Source organism: Rana temporaria, chromosome 6 (assembly GCF_905171775.1).
Source record: "Rana temporaria chromosome 6, aRanTem1.1, whole genome shotgun sequence".
Lineage (NCBI taxonomy): Eukaryota > Metazoa > Chordata > Amphibia > Anura > Ranidae > Rana > Rana temporaria.
In genome coordinates this window covers 13,067,719-13,093,169 of record NC_053494.1, presented here as the reverse complement: position 1 = coordinate 13,093,169, position 25,451 = coordinate 13,067,719, and the positions used below count along the sequence as shown (strand labels likewise).

At 43.6% G+C, this 25,451-nt stretch overlaps 1 protein-coding gene across 1 annotated transcript in view; it reads right to left on the bottom strand.

Annotated features, from left to right (window-relative positions):
* The window catches only part of LOC120944352, a 142,745-nt gene extending 120,681 nt beyond the window's left edge, over positions 1 to 22,064 (bottom strand). The window contains exons 1-9 of the mRNA XM_040358403.1: positions 21,988 to 22,064; positions 19,408 to 19,737; positions 15,294 to 15,593; positions 14,283 to 14,567; positions 11,562 to 11,666; positions 7,156 to 7,473; positions 4,585 to 4,929; positions 3,821 to 4,126; positions 2,855 to 3,199 (exon numbers count right to left, since the gene is read on the bottom strand). Of these exons, the coding sequence (XP_040214337.1) occupies positions 2,855 to 3,199; positions 3,821 to 4,126; positions 4,585 to 4,929; positions 7,156 to 7,473; positions 11,562 to 11,666; positions 14,283 to 14,567; positions 15,294 to 15,593; positions 19,408 to 19,737; positions 21,988 to 22,033 (2,380 nt within the window). The 5' untranslated portion in view covers positions 22,034 to 22,064. The remainder of the gene's footprint in view (positions 1 to 2,854; positions 3,200 to 3,820; positions 4,127 to 4,584; positions 4,930 to 7,155; positions 7,474 to 11,561; positions 11,667 to 14,282; positions 14,568 to 15,293; positions 15,594 to 19,407; positions 19,738 to 21,987) is intronic.
* Positions 22,065 to 25,451: the final 3,387 nt, after the last annotated feature.

Sequence of the window (25,451 nt, the reverse complement as noted above, 5' to 3'; positions counted from 1 at the left end):
TTCCACCTGGCAGCACTAGGGTCTTCAGTTCAAATCCCAACCAGGACCCTGCCTGGAGTTTGAATGTTCTCCCTGTGCGGATTTCCTCCCACACTCACCCACAATAGACATGTTGGTAGGTTATTTGGCACTAGTATGTGCAAAAAAGTGAATTTACACTCTCTGATTAAAAAAAAAATGCAGATGGGTAGAGTTTCTATGACAGAATAGATCCTAGTGGTCTTATGTGTTATAAATGCATCTCCCTGCCTGTCAGCAGTGATGTTCTCTGATCGGAGAATGTGCAGCTCACAGTACATTTACAACATGGTTTTGTGCCACAGTGAAGTGATTTGTAGTGCGCAGAAGCAATGTTTTTAAAGTGGAGTTCCACCCATTTTTTTATGTTTGTCTGTGCTGCATGCTCTAATCTCATAGTGTTCAGAATGGACAATTTTTATTTAATTTGTTGCTTGTAAATTCCTTTATTTTGTAGTCCTTCATTACTTCCTCCTCCTTATTTGCCTAGGCTATTTGCAAGGGTTTCTGGGATAGGCATCATGTTTCCCAGTAGTCCTTGCAAACCTGACTGAAACCTATTACATTGCTTGTGCACTGAGCATGTGCGAGATATGCAAAGCTAAAATCCAGGAAGTCATACAGTCTGGCTTCATGATGCTCACACTTAAGATGGCCACGGTCTATTTCTAGATTATAAACTATTTAAATGCTGTAACAACCTAACAAAACGGACCTTAGTTTACAGACTAACTTTACTAGAATACATTACGCTTGTGCATTACAGGGGTATTTATATTTAAAAAGTGAAATTGTGGGTGGAACTCCCCTTTAATGTTTGGCTATTCTAGCAGCAGAGCAAAGTGAACCTGGAAGAAAGACTGTGAAAAAGATGGAAGCTTGACAGGTACATTTTCCATAATGTACGATGTAATCCATACTAGCACATTAAGGCATAAACCTCCTGGGGGGGGGGGGGGGCATTTAAAAAAAATATATAGCATTCTACTCTCTCAGCTTTCTCCACCTTTTCTCTCTAGGTTGCTTATATTCTCTTTTGGCTGCTAGGCACTATGCAATTATTCCACAGGTTTATCAAAACACCAGGCATTGACCTGGTTGGAATGGTTATACGTAATATATTATGCTTTCTATATTGTTTTATTTAGTTCAACAAAATTTCATTTGGAAAGGTTAGGTGTGTTATGAGGACATTGCAGACACCCTATGTTCTCTAGAACACCTCAGAAAGCTATTTCTGGACCACCATTTAGCTACCTGGTTCGATGGACCATCGCGTTCGAATTCTGCATAATTTCACTGCTCAAGTCTCCTTTACATTGTTATAGGTTTTTGCTTTTTGCTTTGGTTTGTCTACCATATACTATAACCATCTAAATGTTAACCCGAAATGTTGGATTGCGTGCTAATAAACCTCTGTAGAAGAAAAAATATATATATAGCGAAGGTTACTTCTGCTTAAAAAAAAACACATAATAGCTTTTAAAATTACCATATATACTCGAGTATAAGCCAAGTTTTTCAGCATATTTGATGACACTGAAAATGCCCCCTCGGCTTATACTCGAGTCTCACTGTCCATCTGCAGCCTCATGCGCCTGATCTGTGTGACATGCAGTCAGTCTAGTCAATGGCAGTGTAACAAAAGCCCCGCCTCCGCCTCCTCCTTGTCCTCGCCTGTGATAGGTGGGACTCACTGCTTGAAAGAACTGATTAGCACGCCATATTCACAGTGTTCCGTCACGGACGAGGGATGAGGAGGCGGGCTTTGTTAGACTGGTCGCCGACTAGACTGACTGCATGTCACAGCGCTGGAAATCAAGGTACATGAGGCGGCAGGGAGATGGACAGAGTGAGGAGACATGAAGATGGTCACAGTGAGGCGGCAGGCAGATGGTCACAGTAAGGAGGCATGCATATGGTCACAGTGAGGAGGCAGGCATATGGTCACAGTGAGAAGGCAGGCATATGATCACAGTAAGGAGGCAGGCATATGGTCACAGTGAGGAGGCAGGCATATGGTCACAGTGAGAAGGCAGGCATATGGTCACAGTGAGGAGGCAGGCATATGATCACAGTGAGGAGGCAGTCATATGGTCACAGTGAGGAGGCAGGCATATGGTCACAGTGAGAAGGCAGGCATATGGTCACAGTGAGGAGGCAGGCATATGGTCACAGTGAGGCATGCAGATGGGCACAGTGAGGCATGCAGATGGGCACAGTGAGGCATGCAGATGGGCATTGTTGACCCTCTTTTCCACTTACAGTAGCTGCTGCATTTCTCACCCTAGGCTTATACTCGAGACACTACGTTTTCCCATTTTTTTGTGGTAAAATTAGGTGCTTCAGCTTATATTCGGGTCGGCTTATACTCAAATATATACGGTACTTGAATGATTGGGGTTACATTTACTTTTATCAGTGAGACCTTGTAAGAAGCCAACAGAGTTTTAATGTATGTATGGGCAGCAGTAGGAATTTTTGTCAGGTATCTGATTAGCAGCATAGAGAAGTTCTGCTTGTTGCTTTACTTCAGGCTGCTCTTACCTCTCCAATGGAAGACATTGATATTGCTCTCAGTCAGAAATAGAGGCCTTATGTATTACTTTACTTTTAAAGAAATGCTGTGCGTTTGCTCAACTTAGAATCAAGTTTTTTTTTAAATAGGAGATTTCAATGCTAAAAAATGTGTGGTGTTTAGTTCTCCAGTGTATATGCCTCTCTGGCATATGCATTTAGAAAATTATAAAAAAAAAATCATCATACATTGTTTTCACACTATTTATAAATGCATTGTGTTTGCTATTTTGAAAATAAAAATCTACAAGAAACTCACCGTTTACCCTGACAGGTCCTGTGCTTTGTAATATTGGATGTTCCAGGCTGGGATGTTCCACTTTGCAGATAAATTCCAGATCCTCCTTGTCTGATATCGGTGTGAAGGACAGGGAAGGGGAGCACTGATAGGTGTTATCAGCCATCCTCTCATGTCTCATATCAGGTATATGGTACTTGTTACTCTTCTGTGTACAGTCAGTTACAGCATCTCCCTTCTTCTTTATCCAAGTCACTCTTAGATTGTTTGAGAAATAACCAGAGATTGTACATCTAACTGTGATCTTCTGGTGTAACTGCAGAATGAGTGGAGTTATTTCTTTAATTTTTGGCCGCCATGGGAAATCTATACAAAATTAAGTTGAACTTGTCAGTATCAAGAATATACACAGAGGTTACTTTATACATAATACAACATTGTGTTTGGACACTTTCAGAATGAAAATACAGTGTGTGTATACAATAAGAAGGCCAGTATGGTGGCCTGAGTTTATGGGAGGAGCCCGGAGGGTATTTAAGCAGCCCACTTACACATACTCTTTGTCGGTTCAGTGTGCGGTACTACACGTCACTGGGCCGACTCTTCCCAGCTCACCTCATATCTGTGAGTCTGCGCATTCAATCGCATTCGACACCCTCCCGCCCTTCCCTTTTTCAGGGCAGTTCTCAGCATATCCTTCTTCATTACTTACCTTGGGTATGCCCCCTTTTCTTGGCATACTGACCAGACCACCAAGGCACACTTCAGGTCTATTTATGGTGTAAGTCTTGTTGCGTGTTTATGTGATCCACATCTCTCTCGGTAAGAGGGCAACGACCATAAATATATATATATATATATAGACAGAGAGAGACAATACAATTACAACACAATTCAATGCAAGAGGGGCAAGGGTCCCAGCTTGTGATATATATATATATATATATATATATATATATATATGTGTGTATGTATTTTTATCCTCACCTTCATCTTGTATGGTTATCTCTCTGTATTCTGGCCTCCCCATGGATGGATGTTCCCATGTCACTCTGACTCTGAATTCTGGGTTCTCACAAAGATTTCCAGGGATTGTACACTGACTGGTGACAGTAAATGTGCCATCAGGATTCTCACTGATTGCCTCCGTTGATGGCTTCTTCTCTTGGGTTGGTCCATACATCCAAGTGATGTTTATTCCTTTTGGGTAAAAGCTGGAAAGGCTGAAAGATGCCACCAAATCTCCTGAGTCATTAATGGGTAGTTGTATAAACTGCTGGATTTTGGGCTTAGCTGTACAAAGAGAAAAATAAAATCAACTATAAACACCGGCGCCCCCTGTGAAAATAATAATATGAAAAACATAGAGCTGCTGTAATAAACACCAAAGTGAAGAAATTGAACAAATACAGTATATATAAAAAAAAAAGCGTTTGCACTTAATAAAAAAAATGAGAATGACAGAAAGCCTATAAAAGTCCTAAAAAACATAGGCTTCATGTACACGGGAGGTTTTGACAACCTCTCTTGAACAATTTAACTTGACAGATAGTAACCCACTTTTAAAACGTCCGTTTTGCCACGTTTACATGCCACGCTTAGCTGCGCTTTGCCGTGGTTGCGTTTAGAAGTGTTTTTATTTTTTTAAATAACCCAAAATTAAAAATGCCTGTAAAGGAAACGCAGCTAAACCCGTGTTACCTTTGTTACATTTGTTTTATTTATATTATATATTTATTATTTATACTCACCCAGCACTTGTAAGGGTCCAGTTGAGTTCTCTATCGGTTCCTCCAGACTGGGATGGCTGACTCTACAGATGATCTCTGACTCCTGATCCTCTGGTGATGGGATGACCTCTAGAAGTTCTGTACATGTAAATGTTTTATCTGGATTCTGAGATTTGCTGTTGGTAATTTTGTATTTCTCATTGTTAACTATACAAATTAGTTCTTCCTTTCCTTTTTCTTTCTTAAACCAATTCACAGTCAGCTTATCTGGATAAAAGTGTGAGATTGTGCATTGCAGTTGCGTCTGCTTGTTGACAAACAGTTTTGGTATTGTCTTCATCTCCACTTCTGGCCGTGATAGAAAATCTGGAAAAAGATGATATCAAAGATATGAATTTTTTTGTGCAGTTAAAGTGTATGCAGAAATTTATGTAGAACTAGCCTAATCAATTCTTTGTTTTTAAAGTGGAGTTCCACCCATAAATATAACATTACATCAGTAGTTTTAAAAAAATGTCATTAGTCCTTTACGGAAAAATTTTTTTTTTTAGATGCCTTCAAAGTGTTGTTGCTAGGCAGAATAGTTAATCTTCCCACTTCCTGCACCTAGGTGCTTAATGCTTGCTGCCATGCAAAGTGAAGCTTGCGGCGTGCAGGATCCAAGACACCCTGCACATGCCGCGGGCATTCCGGGACTAAGCCCTGATTCCCCGGGACATGGATTAAATTCCGGGACGGTCCCGGCGAATCAGGGACAGTTGGGAGGTATTCATTCTGTGATCCACATCAGATTGCTCTTCACACCGTGCTATACATTTTATACTCTACACCAACCTACACTGTTCTGTGTGGTAAGATCTATAAATTACACTGTTCTACTATTTACATTGCTCTGTACATTTTGTAATTCAAACACTGTTCTTGTATATCTTGTATATGTTCTACTATCAACACTGGCTTACTGTTCACTGCTTAAAGCGGATCTCCACTCTAAAGTGAAGTCCCGCTGATCGGCACCCTCCCCCCCTCCGGTGTCACATTTGACACCTTTCAGGGGGGAGGGGGGTGCAGATACCTGTCTACAGACAGGTATCTGCACCCACTTCCGGCCCTACGATACGGGCAAAAGACAGGTTTTTTCTCCGCTTCCCGTCCGTCCCCCGTTGTATGCTGGGAACACTCGGCTCCCAGCACACAGCGGGAGCCAATCGACGGGCGCAGCGCGACTCGCGCATGCGCCATAGGGAACCAGGCAGTGAAGCCGGAGCGCTTCACTTCCTGGTTCCCTCACCGTGGATGGAGGGGGGAGCAGCAGGGTGACGAGCGATCGGCTCTTCATCTGCTGTGATCGCCGCTGGACTCCAGGACAGGTAAGTGTCCTTATATTAAAAGTCAGCAGCTGCAGTATTTGTAGCTGCTGGCTTTTAATATATGTTTTTAGTGGCACATCCGCTTTAATAAAATGTAGACTGCTTCTGTCTGCTGTCCAGCATTTTAAACTATTTATTATCACAATATCTATTTTGATACTTTTGACGATGGGTACACTTTTGCTGTTCTACTTTAAAGTACAGAAAGAAGACTTTATACCTGGGTTCCCCTCTGTGTTGCGTTTGAGATAATATATATATATATATATATATATATATCATATTTTAGATTGTAAGCTCTAATGAGCAGAGCCCTCCTGTATTAAGCTGTATTATAACTTCAAAGTGCTGTGAAAACTGTTGACACTATAAATTCTGTATAACAGGGGTGCCCAACCAGTGGCCCAGGGGCCACATGTGGACCATGGAGCCCTCTGATGTGGCCCGCGACCTCCTGCTCTGGGAAGGAATAGAATACTGCTATTAAAGGTCATTTTATTACTAAAATCACAGTGCATATCTCTTCTGTAGTGGTTACTGGGCTACTTTTCAAACTGATCTGCAGGTTACCTGCACTAAGCCATAGACTTCTGTTATTACCTGCGAGTTTGGTGAAAGTGCTGAAAGTGCACCAAACCTGCAGAATATAATAGAAGTCTATTGAAAAGTGCAGGAAAGTCAAAGATACACTGCGTTGCACCCACGGTGCAGGAAAAAACGCAGTGCATTCGTGTGACAGCAGCCTTTCACACGGTCAGTCTGACCCAGTTCGACCCTCCATGCACCTCTAAGGAGTGGCAGATGTAAACCGACTTGTGTCCTAACTCTAATCCGATCCGCTAAAAAAAAAGTATAGTGGGCAGTGTCCGTATCCCGTCCACCCGCTCTGCTCATTGTGGCCCGTGACTGGTTGCTAAGTTGCTTAAGTGGCCCTCGCTCTTCAAAAGGTTGGGCACCCCTGCTGTATAATAATAAACTGAGGTTTGTCTGGCAGTTTTTGGGTTCCCTGAAATGATTTGAATTACGGTCTAAGTAATTGTACCTGCAACTGCTAGCATTACATACTGTTGCTGCACATACAGCACACTTCATAAAACTTCATAAAAGAGACTTAATGAAGCCTGCTTTACATGCTAGACCACTTGTTTTTACTGTAAATTAAAAAAAAAATACAAATTCCATGCCTTAGTGAATGTTGTTGCTGAAAGAATATTCCCCATACCTCTATTATCGTTATCATCACTTTTCCATTCTCTATGTGACGGGTGTTTCAGTTTTTTGTGTATCACCACGGCTCGCACAATATAAGCCTCATCCTCCCGGATCTCCCCTCTGAGGCTTTCAGAAGTACTGGTGGCATTGAAGGTTCCATCTTGGTTCTGATGCATTAGAATGGTAGAGTCTATGGGACGGGGCTCTTTGCTTGATGGTGGCTGGATCACCTCCCAGGATATTGTAATAGCATTTGGGTAGAAATGATCAACATCTAAGCTGAAAATACCGCCTGGGGAGCGAGTGATATCCCTCACCTTTGGAAAGTCTGTAACACCAAACAGAAAATTCTAAATATATTTCACAGAAACAGAGAAAGTGTTCATTTACAGTTATGTGATATAAACACCAATATTTTAAGAAACTAAACGTTGTTTTTAACGTCGTAAAAAATTGTCGTGTGTGGGCTTTAACGACGTTAAAAAAACGTGCATGCTCAGAAGCAAGTTATGAGATGGGAGCGCTCATTCTGGTAAAACTAGCGTTCGTAATGGAGTAAGCACATTCATCACGCTGTAACAGACTGAAAAGCGCAAATCGTCTTTTACTAACACGGAATCAGCAAAAGCAGCCCCAAGGGTGGCGTCATCCGAATGGAACTTCCCTTTTATAGTGCCGTTGTACGTGTTGTGCGTCACCGCGCTTTGCTAGAGCATTTTTTTTTCACGATCGTGTGTAGGCAAGGCCGATTTAACAATAATCGGGTTGAAAAAAATGTTGTTTTTTCTAGACCATTAAAAATGGTCGTGTGTACGCGGCATTATAATTTTGGTCCATTCACTGTAATTGGTCAAAGATTCCAACAGTGGGTGGCCCTATCAATCAACTTTTGTTTAAGAAGCCAGGCCAAAATATTTCAGCCAATCAGCTGCACGATTCATCTGTCCATGCTGTTTATGTGAATGGATCTATCATCTGATATCTTTTATTTTGCCAACAGTCTGAAGGAAAAAAAAAAATATTAGTGTTTGGCCAGCTTTAGCTAACTGTAATTCCGCGTACACACGATAGGTTTGTCTGATGAAAACGGTCTTATGGACCGTTTTCATCAGACTAACCGATCGTGTGTAGGCCCCATCGGTTATTTATCCATCGGTTAAAAAACTAGGAACTTGTTTTAAAATGATCTGATGGTTAACTAACCGATAGAAAAAAACGATCGTCTGTAGGCACGTCCATCGGTTAAAAATCCACGCATGCTCAGAATCAAGTCGACGCATGCTCGGAAGCATTGAACTTACCGTATTTGCCGGTGTATAAGACGACCAGGCGTATAAGACGACCAGGCGTATAAGACGACCCCCTAATTTTACATTTTTTTAAAGATTTTTTGCCTGTACTCATTGTATAAGACGACCCTCCTTCCGAGGCTTCCGACGCTTCATATTTCTTCCTTCTTGAAGCCATATTCTTCTTCATTCTTGCTGGAGCTGGAGCCAATCACGGCGAGCGATGTATTCTATTAATGAATACAAAGCCTGCTTGGATTGGCAGAGGCTGTAACATTATCATCCCATGCCTCTCTGACTATCAAAGCCAATCCGAGCAGGCTCTGTATTCGTTTGAATACAACGCTCACCAGGACTGGCTAAGCGGTATATACTGTATGTATCTGAAGCTACATACAGTATTACCGCACATCCAGCAGGCATCTGAGCAGCTGACCCGGCGTATAAGACGACCCCTGCTTTTTGGCCAGTTTTTTTAAGTGTAAAATGTAGTTTTATACAGTAATTTTTCTCAGCACGTCGTTGTGTTTTATGTCACCGCGTTCTGAAACGATCAGTTTTTTAAACCAATGGTGTGTAGGCAGCTTCATTGGATATCTGATGAAAAAATCCATCAGACCGTTTTCATCGGATGAACCGATCGTGTGTACAGGGCATAAATGTTTGACCAGATTGTATGGCACATGGTGTTTGTGGAAGCAGAGGGAAATTTTTACATACTGGACATAACTTGGCATAACCGACAGACATCTTCTTTAAACCCCTTTCACCAATTGTACACTTATGCCCCATCCGTACACAAGATCGGGCTTTTGCCTGGCCAAACTCGCATCGGAATTCCGACGGATTTCCAATCGGAGTAAATAAGAACATGTTCTCTATGTAAACTGCGACAGAATTCCTCGGAATATCCGATGGAAAAACTCAGATGGGAATACACACGGTCGGAATTTCCGATGGAAAAAGTCTGTCTGAAATTCCGATCGTGTGTACGGGGCATTACAGAAGTTGGTTGGGCCTTACTGAAGTGGGTCTTCTTCTACAAATTAACCAGAAATAGTGTCTTTATTGATTTTAGTATTACACATTTGTGTTCACTGTTTATTATATTCACTTATATGATTTACTTTATATATTTTTCACAATTGAGTGGCACTAGCGCCGTTTTCAAGCACTACATACTTACAGAAGTTGGGTGGGCCTTACTGAAAGTGGATCTTCTTCCATTGGGGCCGCATATATGTGTACTTGTATTTGTGCTGAGAGTGCGCTGCACACCACACTCCCAGCACAGAGACTGGGCTCTCACCGAGAGATTCAGGTCTCTTACTTACGACTGGGAACTGGGAGGTCAGGTTCCCAATCACTGTGATAGCCATTGATTGGCTATCACAGTGATCAGTCATTGTGTAACCTGCTCCTATGTGTGTTGTCCCCTCTGAAGAAAAAGATACATTGTAGCGGAGTTAGAGAAGGAAAATGTAAACAAACAAAAGTGCATGTAAAAAATAAATAAATAATAATAAAATAAATCGCTAAATCAGGGTTCGACGTAAGTCAGCGTCAGTTTTAGAGTTAGGGTCAAGATCAAAGTCAATGGTTGGGAGTTTGTGTATTTTAGGTAGGATTAAAATAAAGCATTTTTAAATTAGTATTAGTGTTAATGGGCCAGATTCACATACTTTTTACGGCCGTGTAACGTAACCCGTTTACGTTACACCGCCGCAAGTTTCCAGTTTTAGTGCCCGATCCACAAAGCACTTACCTGGAAACTTGCGGCGGTGTATCGTAAATACGTCCGGCGCAAGGCGTTCCTATTCGAATGGGCGGGTACAATTTAAATTAGGCGCGCTCCCGCGCCGGACCTACTGCGCATGCTCCGTTTCCTAACTCCCGCCGTGCTTTGCGCGAAGTGACGTCATTTTTTCGAACGGCGACGCGCGTAGCGTACTTCTGTATTCCCGGACGTGTTACGCAAACGACGTGAAATTTTTAATTTCGACGCGGGAACGACGGCCATACTTTAGACAGCAATACGTTTGCTGACTAAAGTTAGGGCACCCAAAACGACGACTAACTTTGCGACGGGAAACTAGACTAGCGGCGACGTAGCGAACACGATAATCCGTCGTGGATCGCCGTAACTGCTAATTTGCATACCCGACGACGCAAACTCCCCCCAGCGGCGGCCGCGGTACTGCATCCTAAGATCCGACAGTGTAAAACAATTACACCTGTCGGATCTTATGGATATCTATGCGTAACTGATTCTATGAATCAGTCGCATAGATACTCTGAGAGATACGACGGAATCTGGCCCAATGTGTATTAGGTTGGATAAAAAAAATGTGCCATACTGTTTCTATATATATATGGTATCTCTACAATCGCCAGGAGCAGGAGAATTTATTTTGGGCTTTCTTTGGTGGTATGTTATGGTAATAGCAAGAAATATACAGCTTTTTATTTATTTTTATTAAGTTGAGTTGTGTGTTTTTTTTTTTTAACTATTTTGGGCCATTACCATTTACCAACAAATTAAAGCTAAATTTGATTAGAAAAAACCCCCCCAAAAAAACAAGGTACAGCAAAACCTAGGATTGAGAGTAACGCGGTTTATGAGCGTTTTCACAATACAAGCTGTTTTTTTTTATTTTTTATTCTGACTCGATTTGCAAGGATTGTCTCGCAAGAAGAGCAGGATTCAAGCCTCTGGGGTGTGCAGTACGGCATGTGGGCATCGGTGACGCTCTGAGACACTGAGAGACGTTCAGAGACACTCAGAAACTCTAGGAAACACTCTATTCCCGAGTGTCTTCAAGCATCTCCGGGTGTCTCCAGCGCCTTTCACCTCTGGCCACGTGCGGTTCTGCATACACTAACAGTGACACAGGAACAAATTATCTGAGTTTCTATTGATTCCTATGGGGAAACTCTGTGATATACAAGTACTTTGGATTACAAGCATGCTTCTGGAACAAATTATTCTCGTAATCTAAGGTACTACTGTATAATTTCTGTTGAAAGTAGTTGTGATGATATGTACAGTTTTACTAACACATGTTAGGATCTGCTTTACCCTCCATCATGAAGGGGTTAAAGTATTGAAACTTTTCCAAATACTTACTCTCTTTCTTTTTTTTCATGCATAACACACAGAAGGTGACAATTCCTAGTATTGAGATCAGCACTGCAGCGGCAATTGGAATTGTTTTATATTTTTTTCTCCGATCTAAAAGGAAACATAAACACAACTGTTTATATCTAACATAGTTGGGAGTCTGTTCCTTAACCACTTCATTACTGGGCACTTAAACCCCCTTCGTGCCCAGACCAATTTTCAGCTTTCAGCGCTGACGCATTTTGAATGACAATTGCGCGGTCATACAGTACTGTACGCAAATTATATTTTTATCATTTTTTTCACACAAATAGAGCTTTCTTTTGGTGGTATTTGATCATCTCTGCGATTTTTATTTTTTGTGCTATAAACAAAAAAAGACAGAAAATTTTGAAAAAAAACACAATATTTTTTACTTTTTGTTAGAATGATATCCCAATTTTTTATTTTTTTTTTATATTTTTTTCCTCGGTTTAGGACACTTTTGACACAATTTTGGGACCATTCACATTTATACAGCGATCAGTGCTATAAAAATGCACTAATTACTGTATAAATGTGACTGGCAGGGAAGGGGTTAACACTAGGGGGTGAGGAAGGGGTTAAATGTATTCCCTGGGTGTGTTCTAACTGTGTGTGGAGGGGGACTGACTGGGGAAGGTGACCGATGCTGTGTCCCTATGTACAAGGGACACGGCATCGGTCTCCTCTCCCCCTGACAGGACGTGGAGCTCTGTGTTTACACACAGAGCTCCTCGTCCCTGCTGTCACCGCCGATCGCGGGTACCTGGCGGACATCTTGGCCGCCAGGCACGCGCATCGGCATCTCAGCGATGCGCCGGGCACAGTGTTTGGAGCAGGCAGACTGCAGGAGCCTTTGGCGCGAGTGGAGCCTTTTTTCTATTTTTTCCGCTCGGTGGTGGGTGTTGTGCTTGAGGATGGATCTACACCAGAGGCCATTGTTTTTTTGTTTTTAATAGAGGAATTGTCAATAACTGTGTCTTGTCTCTTATTTTTGGCACTTTTTTTGGTGAATGAGTAGGGGTAGAATGTACTGGCCTGCAGGCTGCATGCTTGGATAAGGGTCTGGTAAGAATTTTGGGGCCTTATATGGATTGGGGTGGATCCCCACACTGTTTTTTTTTAAGATCGCATTAGTGTTTAAAACTGATCAGATGATGCGTTTCTATTGAAGGCAGCCTGGAATTTGCATCCGAACCGCACTGCGGTGCTCAAAAAATGCACAAGACTCTTTTTAAAATTGAGGCAGATTGGCACTGCCGTTGCACCGCACATATGTGAACCGGCTCCATAGAAAGCCAGCTTGATTCACACGTCATGCGAATCAGATGCGGTTCAAATTGCATCCAATTTGCAAATATGTGAACGGAGCCTTAATTTTTAGGCTGTCAGCAGATCGGCCTCTACATTTTTGTGCCGAAAAATAGAGAGGAACTGAGCATGTGCAGAGCAGGGTGAGACAGTGTATTACTGAATTCTAAACAGTATTTAAAGTGGTTGTAAACCCTTTACAACCACTTTTACCTACAGGTAAGCCTAGATTAATGCCACGTACACACGATCAGACATTCCGACAACAAAACCGTGGATTTATTTCCGACAAATTTAAAGTAACACGCCAAGTACATACGACGGTTTTTCATGACAAGAAAAATTCAATTTTTTAAATTGGTCATGTGTATGCTCCAGAGCATTTTTCTCGACATGAAAACTGCCCGAATATTTTTTAGAACCTGCTCTATTTTTTCTCGTCGTTTTTCACGCCGTTCTTGTTAACGTCACGAAAAACGGTCGCGTGTAAGCTTTTACGAGGGGGAAAAAAAAACACGCATGCTCAGAATCAAGTATGAGACGGGAGCGCTCGTTCTGGTAAAACTAGCGTTCGTAATGGAGATAGCACATTTGTCACGCTGTAACGGACTGAAAAGCATGAAGACTGAAAAGCGTGAATAGTCTCTAACCAAACTTTATTAACACAAGGATTAGCAAATGCAGCCCAAAGGGTGGCGCCATACGAATGGAACTTCCCCTTTATAGTGCCGTCGTACATGTTGTACGGCACCGCGCTTTGCTCGATCAATTTTTTTTTCATGAACGTGTGCATGCAAGACAGACTTGAGAGGAATCACGATGATAAAAACGACTGTCGTTTTTTTTGCATGACATGAATAACGGTCGTGTGTACGTGGCATTAGGTTCACCTATATTGCTGACCGAGTCACTTGCTAAGGTTTAAAAACAGCACATGTGGCTACATAACACCAGATGTAGTGCTATTGCCTGTTCCCAAACATGGCACTACAGCAATAATGTTTACAAAGCATAATTTGACTGTTTTTTTTATTTACCTCTGCATTTCACATATAAATATGCTTACAATCATTAGAGTTGGTTCACACAGCAGCGGTACGACTTCGGGGGCGACTCTGTGATTTGCAAAACGACTTCTGTATTGAAGTCAATGCAGGTCGCCCCGAGCCGCCCCCGAAGTCGTACAAGAACCTTTTTCTAAGTTGGAGCGACTTGCGGCGCTCCTATTAGAACGGTTCCATTGCATTGAATGGGACGCGACACGTCAGGCGGCTGAGCCGCCTGTCGTGTCGCCCCAGTGTGAACCGGGTCTTACACAGTTTCTATTTATTTATTTATCTATTTATGTATAGTAGCTTTTTTTGCAGTATTCTCTTTAGAAGGTGAGTCACTCACCTATGACTTGTACCAGCAGCCTCTCCACATGTGGGGTGGTGAGGGTTGCATGCTCCACCACACATCTCAGCTCCATGCCTTGGTTCTGTTGTGTCGGGATAAAGTAGTAGTCAGATTCCACAGCTGAGCTACTGATTCTTCGGGTCTTGGTATTCTTCACCAGGGTGTCATTCACGAACCAATTCACAACAATGGATTCAGGGTAAAACCCAGAAACACTGCACACCAACATCTGTTCCACATCCAAAATAAATGCTTGGGAAGTAATGTGAATGGATGGGATAGCTGTGATAAAAGTGACATACAATATATGCTATTACAATGTTTGTTTTCTATAGGTCAATTCTGAGGTTTAAATGTTTTTAGTAGGAGTTAGCATAGAGATAAGATACAGAATTTGAACAGTTAAATGCACTATCACTGTACTGTAAAGAGGAGTTCCATCCAAAAATCTAACTTCTGCCTTCCCGTTACCCCCCCCCCCCCGGTGTCACATATGACACCTTTCAGGGGGAGGTGGGAAGATACCTGTTTAATACAGGTATTTGCCCCCACTTCTGGTGATAGATCGCCGCAGTATCCGTGACGAACTAAGTCATGTCCGGCCTGTCCTCCGCCCCCCCCTGCTGCCTTCTGGGAGACACACGGGTCCCAGAAGACAACAGAAACCAGTAAGGAGCCCCGGGAGGAAGTGGGAGCTGGATGCCCCTAAAAAGAGGGTATCCGCTCCCACCCCCAACAAAAATGACATGCCAAATGTGGCATGTCAGGGGTCACCATCACTTAAAGCAGAAGTTCCATTTTTGGGTGGAACTTCGCTTTAAGGACCAAGTCTATTTTTTTAAATGCAATCGTTTTTTATTTAGTTTGCCAAGCCGCCTCCCCCCAAGAAATTGAGCCCCAGCCGTCATTGATTGTCAACCATTACATGACTTAAGACACCCCCCTCATGCCATAGGACAGAGCTGAGGCTTTGATCAGTTAGTATATATAGAATAATGATAATGTTACCTCCATACACCAGCTGGAAGTCTTCCTGGAGAGGCGCAGTAAGAGACTCGTGTTGGACTCTACAGGAGAAGATCCGCTCTCTGTCCTCCTTAGTGGGTGTTATTGTTACTGAGCTATTAACACTGTACGTCCCATCCGGGTCTCTCTGAGGTTTCTCCATGATAACTTTATCAATTATCTTTCCATCCCGGAGCCATTTAATGTCGATGTCCACCGGATAGAACCCAAAAATGACACTACGGAGGATATTCTCTCTGTTTTTAACAACTAATTTTTCTATAATGGAGATCTGTGGAGGAGCTGAAAAACATATTATACATCATGTCCTACTAGCATCATAAACATATTTTAACCACTTGTCGACTGCGCTATAGCCAAATGACCGATATAACGCAGTCGTCTAGTTCTGGAACAGCTTCACAGGCAGCACACAGTGTAGTGTCTTTACCACGTGATCAACGGTGTCCAATGACAGCTGATTACGGAGGTAAATAGATGCCGGTTATCAGCGCTCCTTTCCTCATGCTGACAACAATTACTGCTGTCAAGCCCCAACTCCACACAGCCAACATGAAAATTAGTGTCCATGTGCCGTTGACAAATGTTTTTCCTGCCAAATCTGCATCTTATTCTCATCTATGCAGATTTGTTTGCTCAGGAGCTTTGTTTTTGAGTTTATTAAACACACTGACACATTGGGGGTTATTTACGAAAGGCAAATCCACTTTGCACTACAAGTGCAAAGTGCACTTGAAAGTGCAGTCGCTGTAAATCTGAGGGGAAGATCTGAAATGAGGGGAAGCTCTGCTGATTTTATTATCCAATCATGTGCAATCTAAAATGCTGTTTTTTTTATGTTCCTTGCATGTCCCCCTCGGATCTACAGCGACAATTTCAAGTGCACTTTGCACTTGTAGTGCAAAGTAGACTTGTCTTTAGTAAATAACCCCCATTGTCTAAAGCTGTGTGTAACGGTCACCACCGTTTACGACTTTCCATCAACCCACGACAGCTTATTGACACTCCACAATCAGGCAAACGAACACGACCCATAAGAATTCCACCCAGACATGAGACACACAGCTATTTGTTCTGGTTTCAAATGCAAGACAACTTTAATAGTTAGCTCTCAAGGTTATATACAGTTTAAGCATGAAAGGAACAATCAAACTCTCCACCCACACCTCACACCCTGGGGGGGCTTCAATACACCTTCAGATGGCTAATTGCTAAACATTCCAGACATCTCGGTGCCGGGCTATAATTATCACTGCACCTGAGAAGTCACATTCCTTCATTAACAGAATTCAAACAAAACACCATCACACAATGAATCCCTCTAAATCCACATATTTAGACAGACGTTCTGTCTCCGCATGAAAGGTATTCACACCTCTGAGCATCAATAGGCTTTAAACAGTGTTATCACGCAATGAAAGGCCTTTCAAGAGCCAGCCTTATTTAACATGTCAACAGTCTACACAGAGAAATGAGTCATAGAATAAACCAACACTTTTCAATATCTCCAATTGCAATATGAGCTATCAGTAATGTCCCCTGTCCTGTAATTTAGGATATAATTTCTCAGTCACCCTATGGCCCTATCAGACATAAGGTGACCCTAGACATAAGAGTTATTAATGACGCTGGCACAGGAGTATCCCTCATCCTTCCAAAGTCTCTGTTTGTCCCGTGTCATTCTGTTACACTGTGTATACACACTATTAACTTTTTTTGTTCAATCAGCGTGCTGAAGGAAAGAAATCTAAGGACGGGCATACATGGATCGAAATTTGGCCAGTTCAGCAGGGACCAGACAAATTTTGATTCATGTATGGGCAGACTGGTTCAACAAAAAACGATCTACCAGTCAACTTCTGTAGAACCAGCCTGTCCGGGTTTTCAATCACTGTCCCATCAGAATACAATAGCACAGCAGGAGTGACTTCTCTATTGGCATCATATGTTTGGATGGGGGAATCGGGGCATTTTTACTAAATAATTAATTATTATTGTATGGCCAATTTAAAGGAGATGTCCAGCCTAAGTTTGTTTGGCTGGGCTTCTCCTCTGGGTCACAGGAGTCAAATTAGTTTTGCACTTCTGTGACCGGTTTTCAGCAGAGAGTGGCCTGACGTCCGCTCTCTGCTGACGTCACAGAAATCAGTTCAGGCACCGCGTCATCCCGAGTCTGGATCTGCCAGGTGCCTGGACTGATAGGCGTCTCAGCCTCTCAGCGAGCCGCTGAGACAGCCGCTCCCTGCCCCTCCACAGCTCAGCGCTTCAATGAGCAGAGCAGGAGAGCTGCTGATTGACAGTCAGCAGCCCTCTGCTCAGGGATCTGTGAGAACTGAGCCATCGGTGATGTTCGATCGCTCGGTTCTCAGTGAAGAGGCGGCGGGGGACAGATGCTACATCCACCTGGATAAGTATAGATTTGCAAAAAAAAAAACAATGCTTCTCTTTTAACAGATTCCTGGATCCAGACACTGAATACACTGATCGGTCCAGCAGCCATTGGCTGCAGACCAATGATCAAAGAAGGTTTTCCACCAGGACCGTTAAGCAGAAGCCAGTTTTCATCAGCTTCTGCCAAACAGGGAGGACCACACACAGATCAAAGTTTGCCCAGTTTAGCATTTCCATCTGGGTGTACCCAGATTAAGAAAGCTTTGCAAGTGATTGTAAAGTCTTGTTTTTTTTTAATATAAAAATAACAAACATGTTCTACTTACCTGCTCTGTGCTGTGGATTTGCACAGAGCAGCTCAGATCCTCCTCTTCTTGAGTACCTCTTCGGCTCCCCTAGCCCCTCCATCCTGTCAAGTGCCCCCACAGCAAGCAGCTTGCTTTGGGGGCACCCAAGCCGAGCTGCAGCTCTGTGTGTTCATTCAGATCTGGAGCCGCGGTTCAGCCCCGCCCCCTTTTCCTGATTGGTTAGCTGACTTTAATTGACAGCAGCGGGTGCCAATGGTGCCGCTGCTGTGTCCTCAGCCAATCAGGAGGGAGAGTCACGGAAGGCATTGACACTCGTGGACATCGCTGGAGGAAGATGGGGCAAGTATTAGGGAGGCTGCTGCACACAGAAGTTTTTTTTTTTTAATGCATAGAATGCATTAAGATAAAAAAAACCTTCTGACTTTACAACCACTTTAACTGGGGTGTTCAGGGCCGCTTACACAGCTTCAGGCACGAATTGAGAAGCGGGGGGGACCCTTTACAAAAAAAAAGAAGAAATAGAGAAAAATATATATAAAAAAAGGGGCCTTGGGGACCTCTGGGCCCTTTAATAAAAAGAAATAAAATATATATATATATTTTTTTTTTTTAAAGGGGGGGTTGCCATCTGGGGACCTCTGGGCTATATATATATACATATATATATATATATATATATATATATATATATATATATATATATACACAAATTATTATTATTTTTTATAAAAAGAAATTACAAAAAAGGGGGGTTGCCATCCGGGACCTCTGGGCCCTTTAATAAAAAAATAAATAAAAACAAATATATAAAAAAATAAAATAAACATTTATAAAAAAAAAAGAAAGGGGAGTTTCCATCCAGGGCCATGGGGACCTTTGGGCCCTTTAAAAAAAATATATATATATAAACAAAAATAATAAAATAAACATTTATAAAACAAAAAAAATAGGAGGTTTGCCACATGGGGCCCTGAGGACCTCTGCTTCTACTATCTCTGCCCGCTGCTCTGCTTGGGAAAGGGGTGGGGGTGTCGCAGTTTCTTCGCCCTGGGCACTGAATGACCTTGTCCCGGCACTGTCGGTGTGCTGCACCTTGGCATTTTTCTTTTGTGCTTGCCATTGCAATAAAAAGTGAAAAATCAGACTTGCGCCCTGTGGTTCCTCCCATCGGCTTCTATATTACAAAAGAATATATGAGCTGGTATATGAGCTGGTGAAAGGAACCACAATTTATACTTGGGGATCTTAAACAGTGGCTCCATGCTCACATAACATTTACTGCTGTAAACCATGTTTCTGGGTTAACCATGAACTATAGAAACGCTAAGTATTGATAAATAATTAACTTTTATGGGCTATAAATACCAAGCATGTGTTAAATATGTTGAACTCTGTACCTTGTATGTCCAATCTGATCTCTTTCTCCTCCCTCTTTGGAGTGTACAGTATGGAGCACTTGTAGATCCCTCCGTCCATTATAGAGATGTTTGATATAGACAGATCAGCGATTCCATCCTCTGCCCGGCCTGTATAGGACACACGAGGATCTCTTGCTATCACTTTCGCATTCTGAACTCTTAATATTTCTTTTCCCTGAAAGTACCAGGTTATGGCAATGAATATCTGATTGATAGGAGGGTTACTGATTGTGAATGAGCAGGGAATGTTCACATCTTCCCCCATCTTGGCTCGATGGGATGAAGGAGCAATCAGCTGCAGAGTGTGACCTATGGAATAATAAACATTGTAATTATGTTAATAGCTTTTTGTACTCAAATGGCAGAGAAAAGTTATGTGCGATTCCAGAAAGAGGGAATGACATCTGATAAATCCTCATTGAATCACATAGCTACTGTGTCTAACATTAAAGTTCATATGACATTAAATGTACTGTGTATAACAAACCATTGCAATGTTTTCTTTTTTATTTCATCCTTTTTGTATCTCCATGCTGTTGATCTCCTCCAGGCTCTTTCGGACACTTCTTGTTTACACCTACTGCAGGGTCAGATACACATCACATTCTTTCCATTGACCACCAATGTAAGGAACATTCTTCCCACTGACCACCAATGTAAGGAGCATTCTTCCCACTGATCACCAATGTAAGGGACATTCTTCCCACTGATCACCAATGTAAGGGGCATTCTTCCCACTGATTACCAATGTAAGGGACATTCTTCCCACTGATCACCAATGTAAGGAACATTCTTCCCACTGATCACCGATGTAAGGAGCATTCTTCTCACTGATCACCAATGTAAGGGACATTCTTCCCACTGATCACCAATGTAAGGAACATTCTTCCCACTGATCACCAATGTAAGGGACATTCTTCTCACTGATCACCAATGTAAGGGACATTCTTCCCACTGATCACCAATGTAAGGAACATTCTTCCCACTGATCACCAATGTAAGGGGCATTCTTCTCACTGATCACCAATGTAAGGGACATTCTTCTCACTGATCAGCAATGTAAGGAACATTCTTCCCTCGGATCTTCGGCGTAAGGGGACTGCCTCTCCTTAAAAAAAACAATATGATCTCTAATAGAAACCAATGGGCGTCCAGGTTTTATTGCCAAAGCTAAATTGAACAAGTTGAAGTTAGAAGCTGATTGGTTTCATTGCAGAGGTGCATCAGATTTTGCACTCTCCAGTTTTAGTAAATCAACCCCTTAGTCTTGCTGAAAACTGTACACAACCAAAGATATTGATTTGATTTGACATTTTTAAACCCAACATTATTCAAAACGTTAAACCCGTTGCAAACTGCTGAAAAAAAAGAAAGAAAAAAAAAAAAAAAAACAACCTGCAAGACAATGGGGGTTATTTACGAAAGGCAAATCCACTTTGCACTACAAGTGCACTGCAAGTGCACCTGAAAGTGCAGTCGCTGTAGATCTGAGGGGGACATGCAAGGAAAATTTAAAAAGCAGAATTTTTGCTTGCTCATGATTGGATAATGAAATCAGCAGAGCTTCCCCTAATTTCAGAGCTTTCCCTCAGATCTAAAGCGATCTACAGCGACTGTACTTACAAGTGCAATTTCAAGTGCACTTGTAGTGCAGAGTGGATTTCCCTTCAGTAAATCAACCCCATGCCATAATGTACCAGTGCATCGCATACTGGCACCTTATTAAATACGTATCTTAGAGCGAAGCCCTCCCAGCAGTGCCCGGTCACCACTGCGAGGGCTGACATGTTCCCCCGGCCTTTCTTCCGCGGTTGTGGGCTCCAGTAATGTGAGTGGCCGGTATGCCGGACCTTCAGAGCGCAAGCGCCGCTGACGTCAGAGGCTGCACGCAGGGTGAAAATTTCCTAAGCGGTGCATGTTTAGGAGATATTCATTTTTACCTACAGGTAAGCCTTATTATAGGTAAAAATAACAAAGCGGGGTTTGCAACCGCTTTACCATGCTGAAAATGTCAGCTTCATTCCATCCCTGATATTACCTCACTATTTTTACATATTTATTGTTACATTATTTTACGAGAAATGTTATGTGATTACATTCTATTTGTTTCCTAATGTCCTCTATGTGGACAGCTTCCTGTGTGCTCAGCTCAGGTTAGGAAGGAAACTGAACCACCTGTGTCCTCTAACTACTACAGTCTATCACTAAAACAAAACCCTCAGGCCTCGTACACACGGCCGAGGAACTCGACGTGCCAAACACATCGAGTTCCTCGGCCAGTTCAGCCCTGAAGCCGCCGAGGAGCTCGGCGGGCCGAGAGCTCCCATAGAACAACGAGAAAATAGAGAACATGTTCTCTATTTTCTCGACGAGTTCCTCGGCGGCTCCATCGGGCCGAAAGTGTACACACGACAGAGTTTCTCGGCAGAATCCGGCTCTGACAGAGTTTCTCGCCGAATTCTGCCGAGAAACTCTGTCGTGTGTACGAGGCCTCACACGTCTTCTTACTGTCCCCCCCCCCCGACTGCATAACTGTCAGAATATTTTTTGTATAATTACCTGTTTGTTGCAGACAAAGAAGGAGCAGAAATCGGACAAGCAGCATCTTTACAGGTGAATGATCTGAACAAAAACACTTTCACTTTCCCTTTACAAATATGGACACAGTCAAAGTCCATTCCTTTTTTTTTTGTCCAGTTTTTCAACCTATTTTTCTGAGAATATGCAAGAGCATAATATACGTGCTCAACGGTTTTTAAATCTATATCTTCAGTTAAATACACTTAATTTAATTTCGGTAAAACAACCACAATGTAATCCTCAAATCTGTACAAGATAAAAGATGAAGTTGTGTTCAGTAAAAAGATACAAAATGTGTTAAAGGGGTTGTAAAGGTTCGTTTTTTATTTTCTAAATAGGTTCCTTTAAGCTTGTGCATTGTTGGTTCACTTACCTTTTCCTTCCATTTCCCTTCTAAAGGTTTTTTTTCTTTGTCTGAATTTCTCATGCCGCGTACACACGATCATTTTTCAGCATGAAAGAAAACGTCGTTTTTCAGCATGTCTAAAAAACAAAGTTTTCCCAACTTCATCATGAAAACGACGTTGCCCACACACCATCGTTTTAAAAAAATGCTCTAGCAAAGCGCGGTGACGTACAGTAGGTGTTTGTGATATTGTGCTTTTAGCACGACAGCGTCGCGCTGATACTCGGCGACAGGGTGCCGAGATCTCGCCGACATCTCACACTCACTGGAATAGTGACAGCACATTCCAGCAAGCGCGTCATAGAAGCGACGGGAGATCCGACTTGGATTCCCGCCAATTCTACACGTGTGCGGCGTTTGTTATGAATCCTGAAGGGGAAGTCCCCGCCGGATTTTAAATAAAAATCCGGCATGGGTCCCCCCTCAGGAGCATACCGGGCCCTTAGGTCTGTTATGGGTTGTAAGGAGAGCCCCCCTACGCCGGAAAAAACGGCGTAGGGGGTCCCCCTACAATCCATACCAGACCCGTATCCAAAGCACGCTACCCGGCCAGCCAGGAAGGGAGTGGGGACGAGCGAGCGCCCCCCCCCCCCTCCTGAGCCGTACCAGGCTGCATGCCCTCAACATGGGGGGGTTGGGTGCTCTGGGGCAGGGGGGCGCACTGCGGCCCCCCCCACCTCAGAGCACCCTGTCCCCATGTTGATGAGGACAGGGCCCCTTCCCGACAACCCTGGCCGTTGGTTGTCGGGGTATGCGGGCGGGAGGCTTATCGGAATCTACCCACGTGGGTAGGTATCACATGGGTAGGTACAGAGCATGATGGGACTGTGAGGCCTATATAGGTCCGATGCAAGGCGCGCATCCGTCATTTCAGCGAGGAGGACCGGCGTGGCAACATCGGGAGAAGGAGAGAAGTGAAGAACATGACGTCACAGCACGGAAGAAGAACTCATCACAGCACGGAAGGAGAAGACGTACATCACGGAAGAAGACACCGGACAGCGAGACGAAGAACCGGGGTGCGACGAGTCAACAACGGAGAGCGGCGAAGACAGAAGGAGAACCCCGGAGAGTTGAGAAGACCCGTCGGGATAGCGGAAGAAGAAGAGCCCCGCCGAAGACGCCGGAGGAAACCCGCCGGGGGGGTGGGGGCTTTTTTAAAAGCCACCCCCCCCCCGGCGGTGGAAGAGAACCAGACGGCGGCCCCCACCCACCCGAAGACGTCAAAGAAGAAGCCCCCCCTGGTAAAAGAGCTAATAAAGAAGACAGGGGGCGGCCTCCGGAGCAGAAAAATAAAATATTTTAATACACTGTGTGGTTTATTTGTGTTTTTACCACTTTTCTTGCAGGTGAATGGGTAGGGGTACGATGTACCCCATACTCATTCACTTAGGGTGGGGGGCCGGTATCTGGGGGCCCCCTTATTAAAGGGGGCTCCCAGATTCCGATAAGCCTCCCGCCCGCATACCCCGACAACCAACGGCCAGGGTTGTCGGGAAGGGGCCCTGTCCTCATCAACATGGGGACAGGGTGCTCTGAGGTGGGGGGGGCCGCAGTGCGCCCCCCTGCCCCAGAGCACCCAACCCCCCCATGTTGAGGGCATGCAGCCTGGTACGGCTCAGGAGGGGGGGGGGCGCTCGCTCGTCCCCACTCCCTTCCTGGCTGGCCGGGTAGCGTGCTTTGGATACGGGTCTGGTATGGATTGTAGGGGGACCCCCTACGCCGTTTTTTCCGGCGTAGGGGGGCTCTCCTTACAACCCATAACAGACCTAAGGGCCCGGTATGCTCCTGAGGGGGGACCCATGCCGGATTTTTATTTAAAATCCGGCGGGGACTTCCCCTTCAGGATTCATAACAAACGCCGCACACGTGTAGAATTGGCGGGAATCCAAGTCGGATCTCCCGTCGCTTCTATGACGGCTCTGTATCCATCGCGGCAAGCCAGCTCGGCGCTGGCTCCCGCGATGGGGCTCGTAGGTGCTCAATCTCGCTGAGAAAGAGAGCGAGATTGACACAAAATCGGGTTCACCTACTGTACAACACGTACGACGACACTATAAAGGGGAAGTTCCATTCGGATGACGCCACCCTTGGGGCTGCTTTAGCTGATTCCGTGTTAGTAAAAGACGATTTGCGCTTTTCTGTCTGTTACAGCGTGATGAATGTGCCTACTCCATTACGAACGCTACTTTTACCAGAACGCGCGCTCCCGTCTCATAACTTGCTTCTGAGCATGCGCAGGTTTTTTACGTCGTTTTAGCCCACACACGATAATTTTTTTCAACCCGAAAAACGACATTGTTTAAAACGACGTTAAAAAATGCAGCATGTTCGAAAAAAAATTTTTTTCGTTTTTCAGAACCTGAAAAACGATGTGCACGATCATTTTAAATGACGTTTTTTAAAAACAACGTTTTTTTCATGCTGAAAAATTATCGTGTGTACGCAGCATCACTTCCTGTTCCTCCTCAGTAAGCTTGCCCCCATCATCCAAGCCGTTCTGGCTGGAGGTTAGTCAGCGGTCTTCAAGGTTTCAAGTCTTATTTCAGGGTGATCCTGAAGCACTTACCAAAAGTCGATAATTTGAGCTTTTTGATGGGTATAGTGTCTGAGATACAGAGGTCTTTGTAGAGGTCAAGGTAAGAAAAAAGGACCCAATTTAACCAGCGGCTCCTTCAGGGGTAGTGCTATATCTTATTTGCAAGATCACCAAGTGCAAATAAAGAGGAAAAAAACAAAAAAGCCTAATGCAACCATCACATCCAAGGGCTGACATTTTTGTTTTAGGGTATAGATGCCCTTTAAAGTAAACTTGAAGTCTGTTATACCCACCTAACCTAGCTATGCCATCATGTAATTTCAGGTACCTACACACTTGGGCCCGGATTCAGATAGGAGTTACGACGGCGTAGTGTGCGGGGTCGTATCTATGCGCCTGATTCGTAGAATCAGTTACGCATAGATTTCCCTAAGATCCGACCGGCGTAGGTCTCTTACACCGTCGTATCTTAGGCTGCATATTTACGCTGGCCGCTAG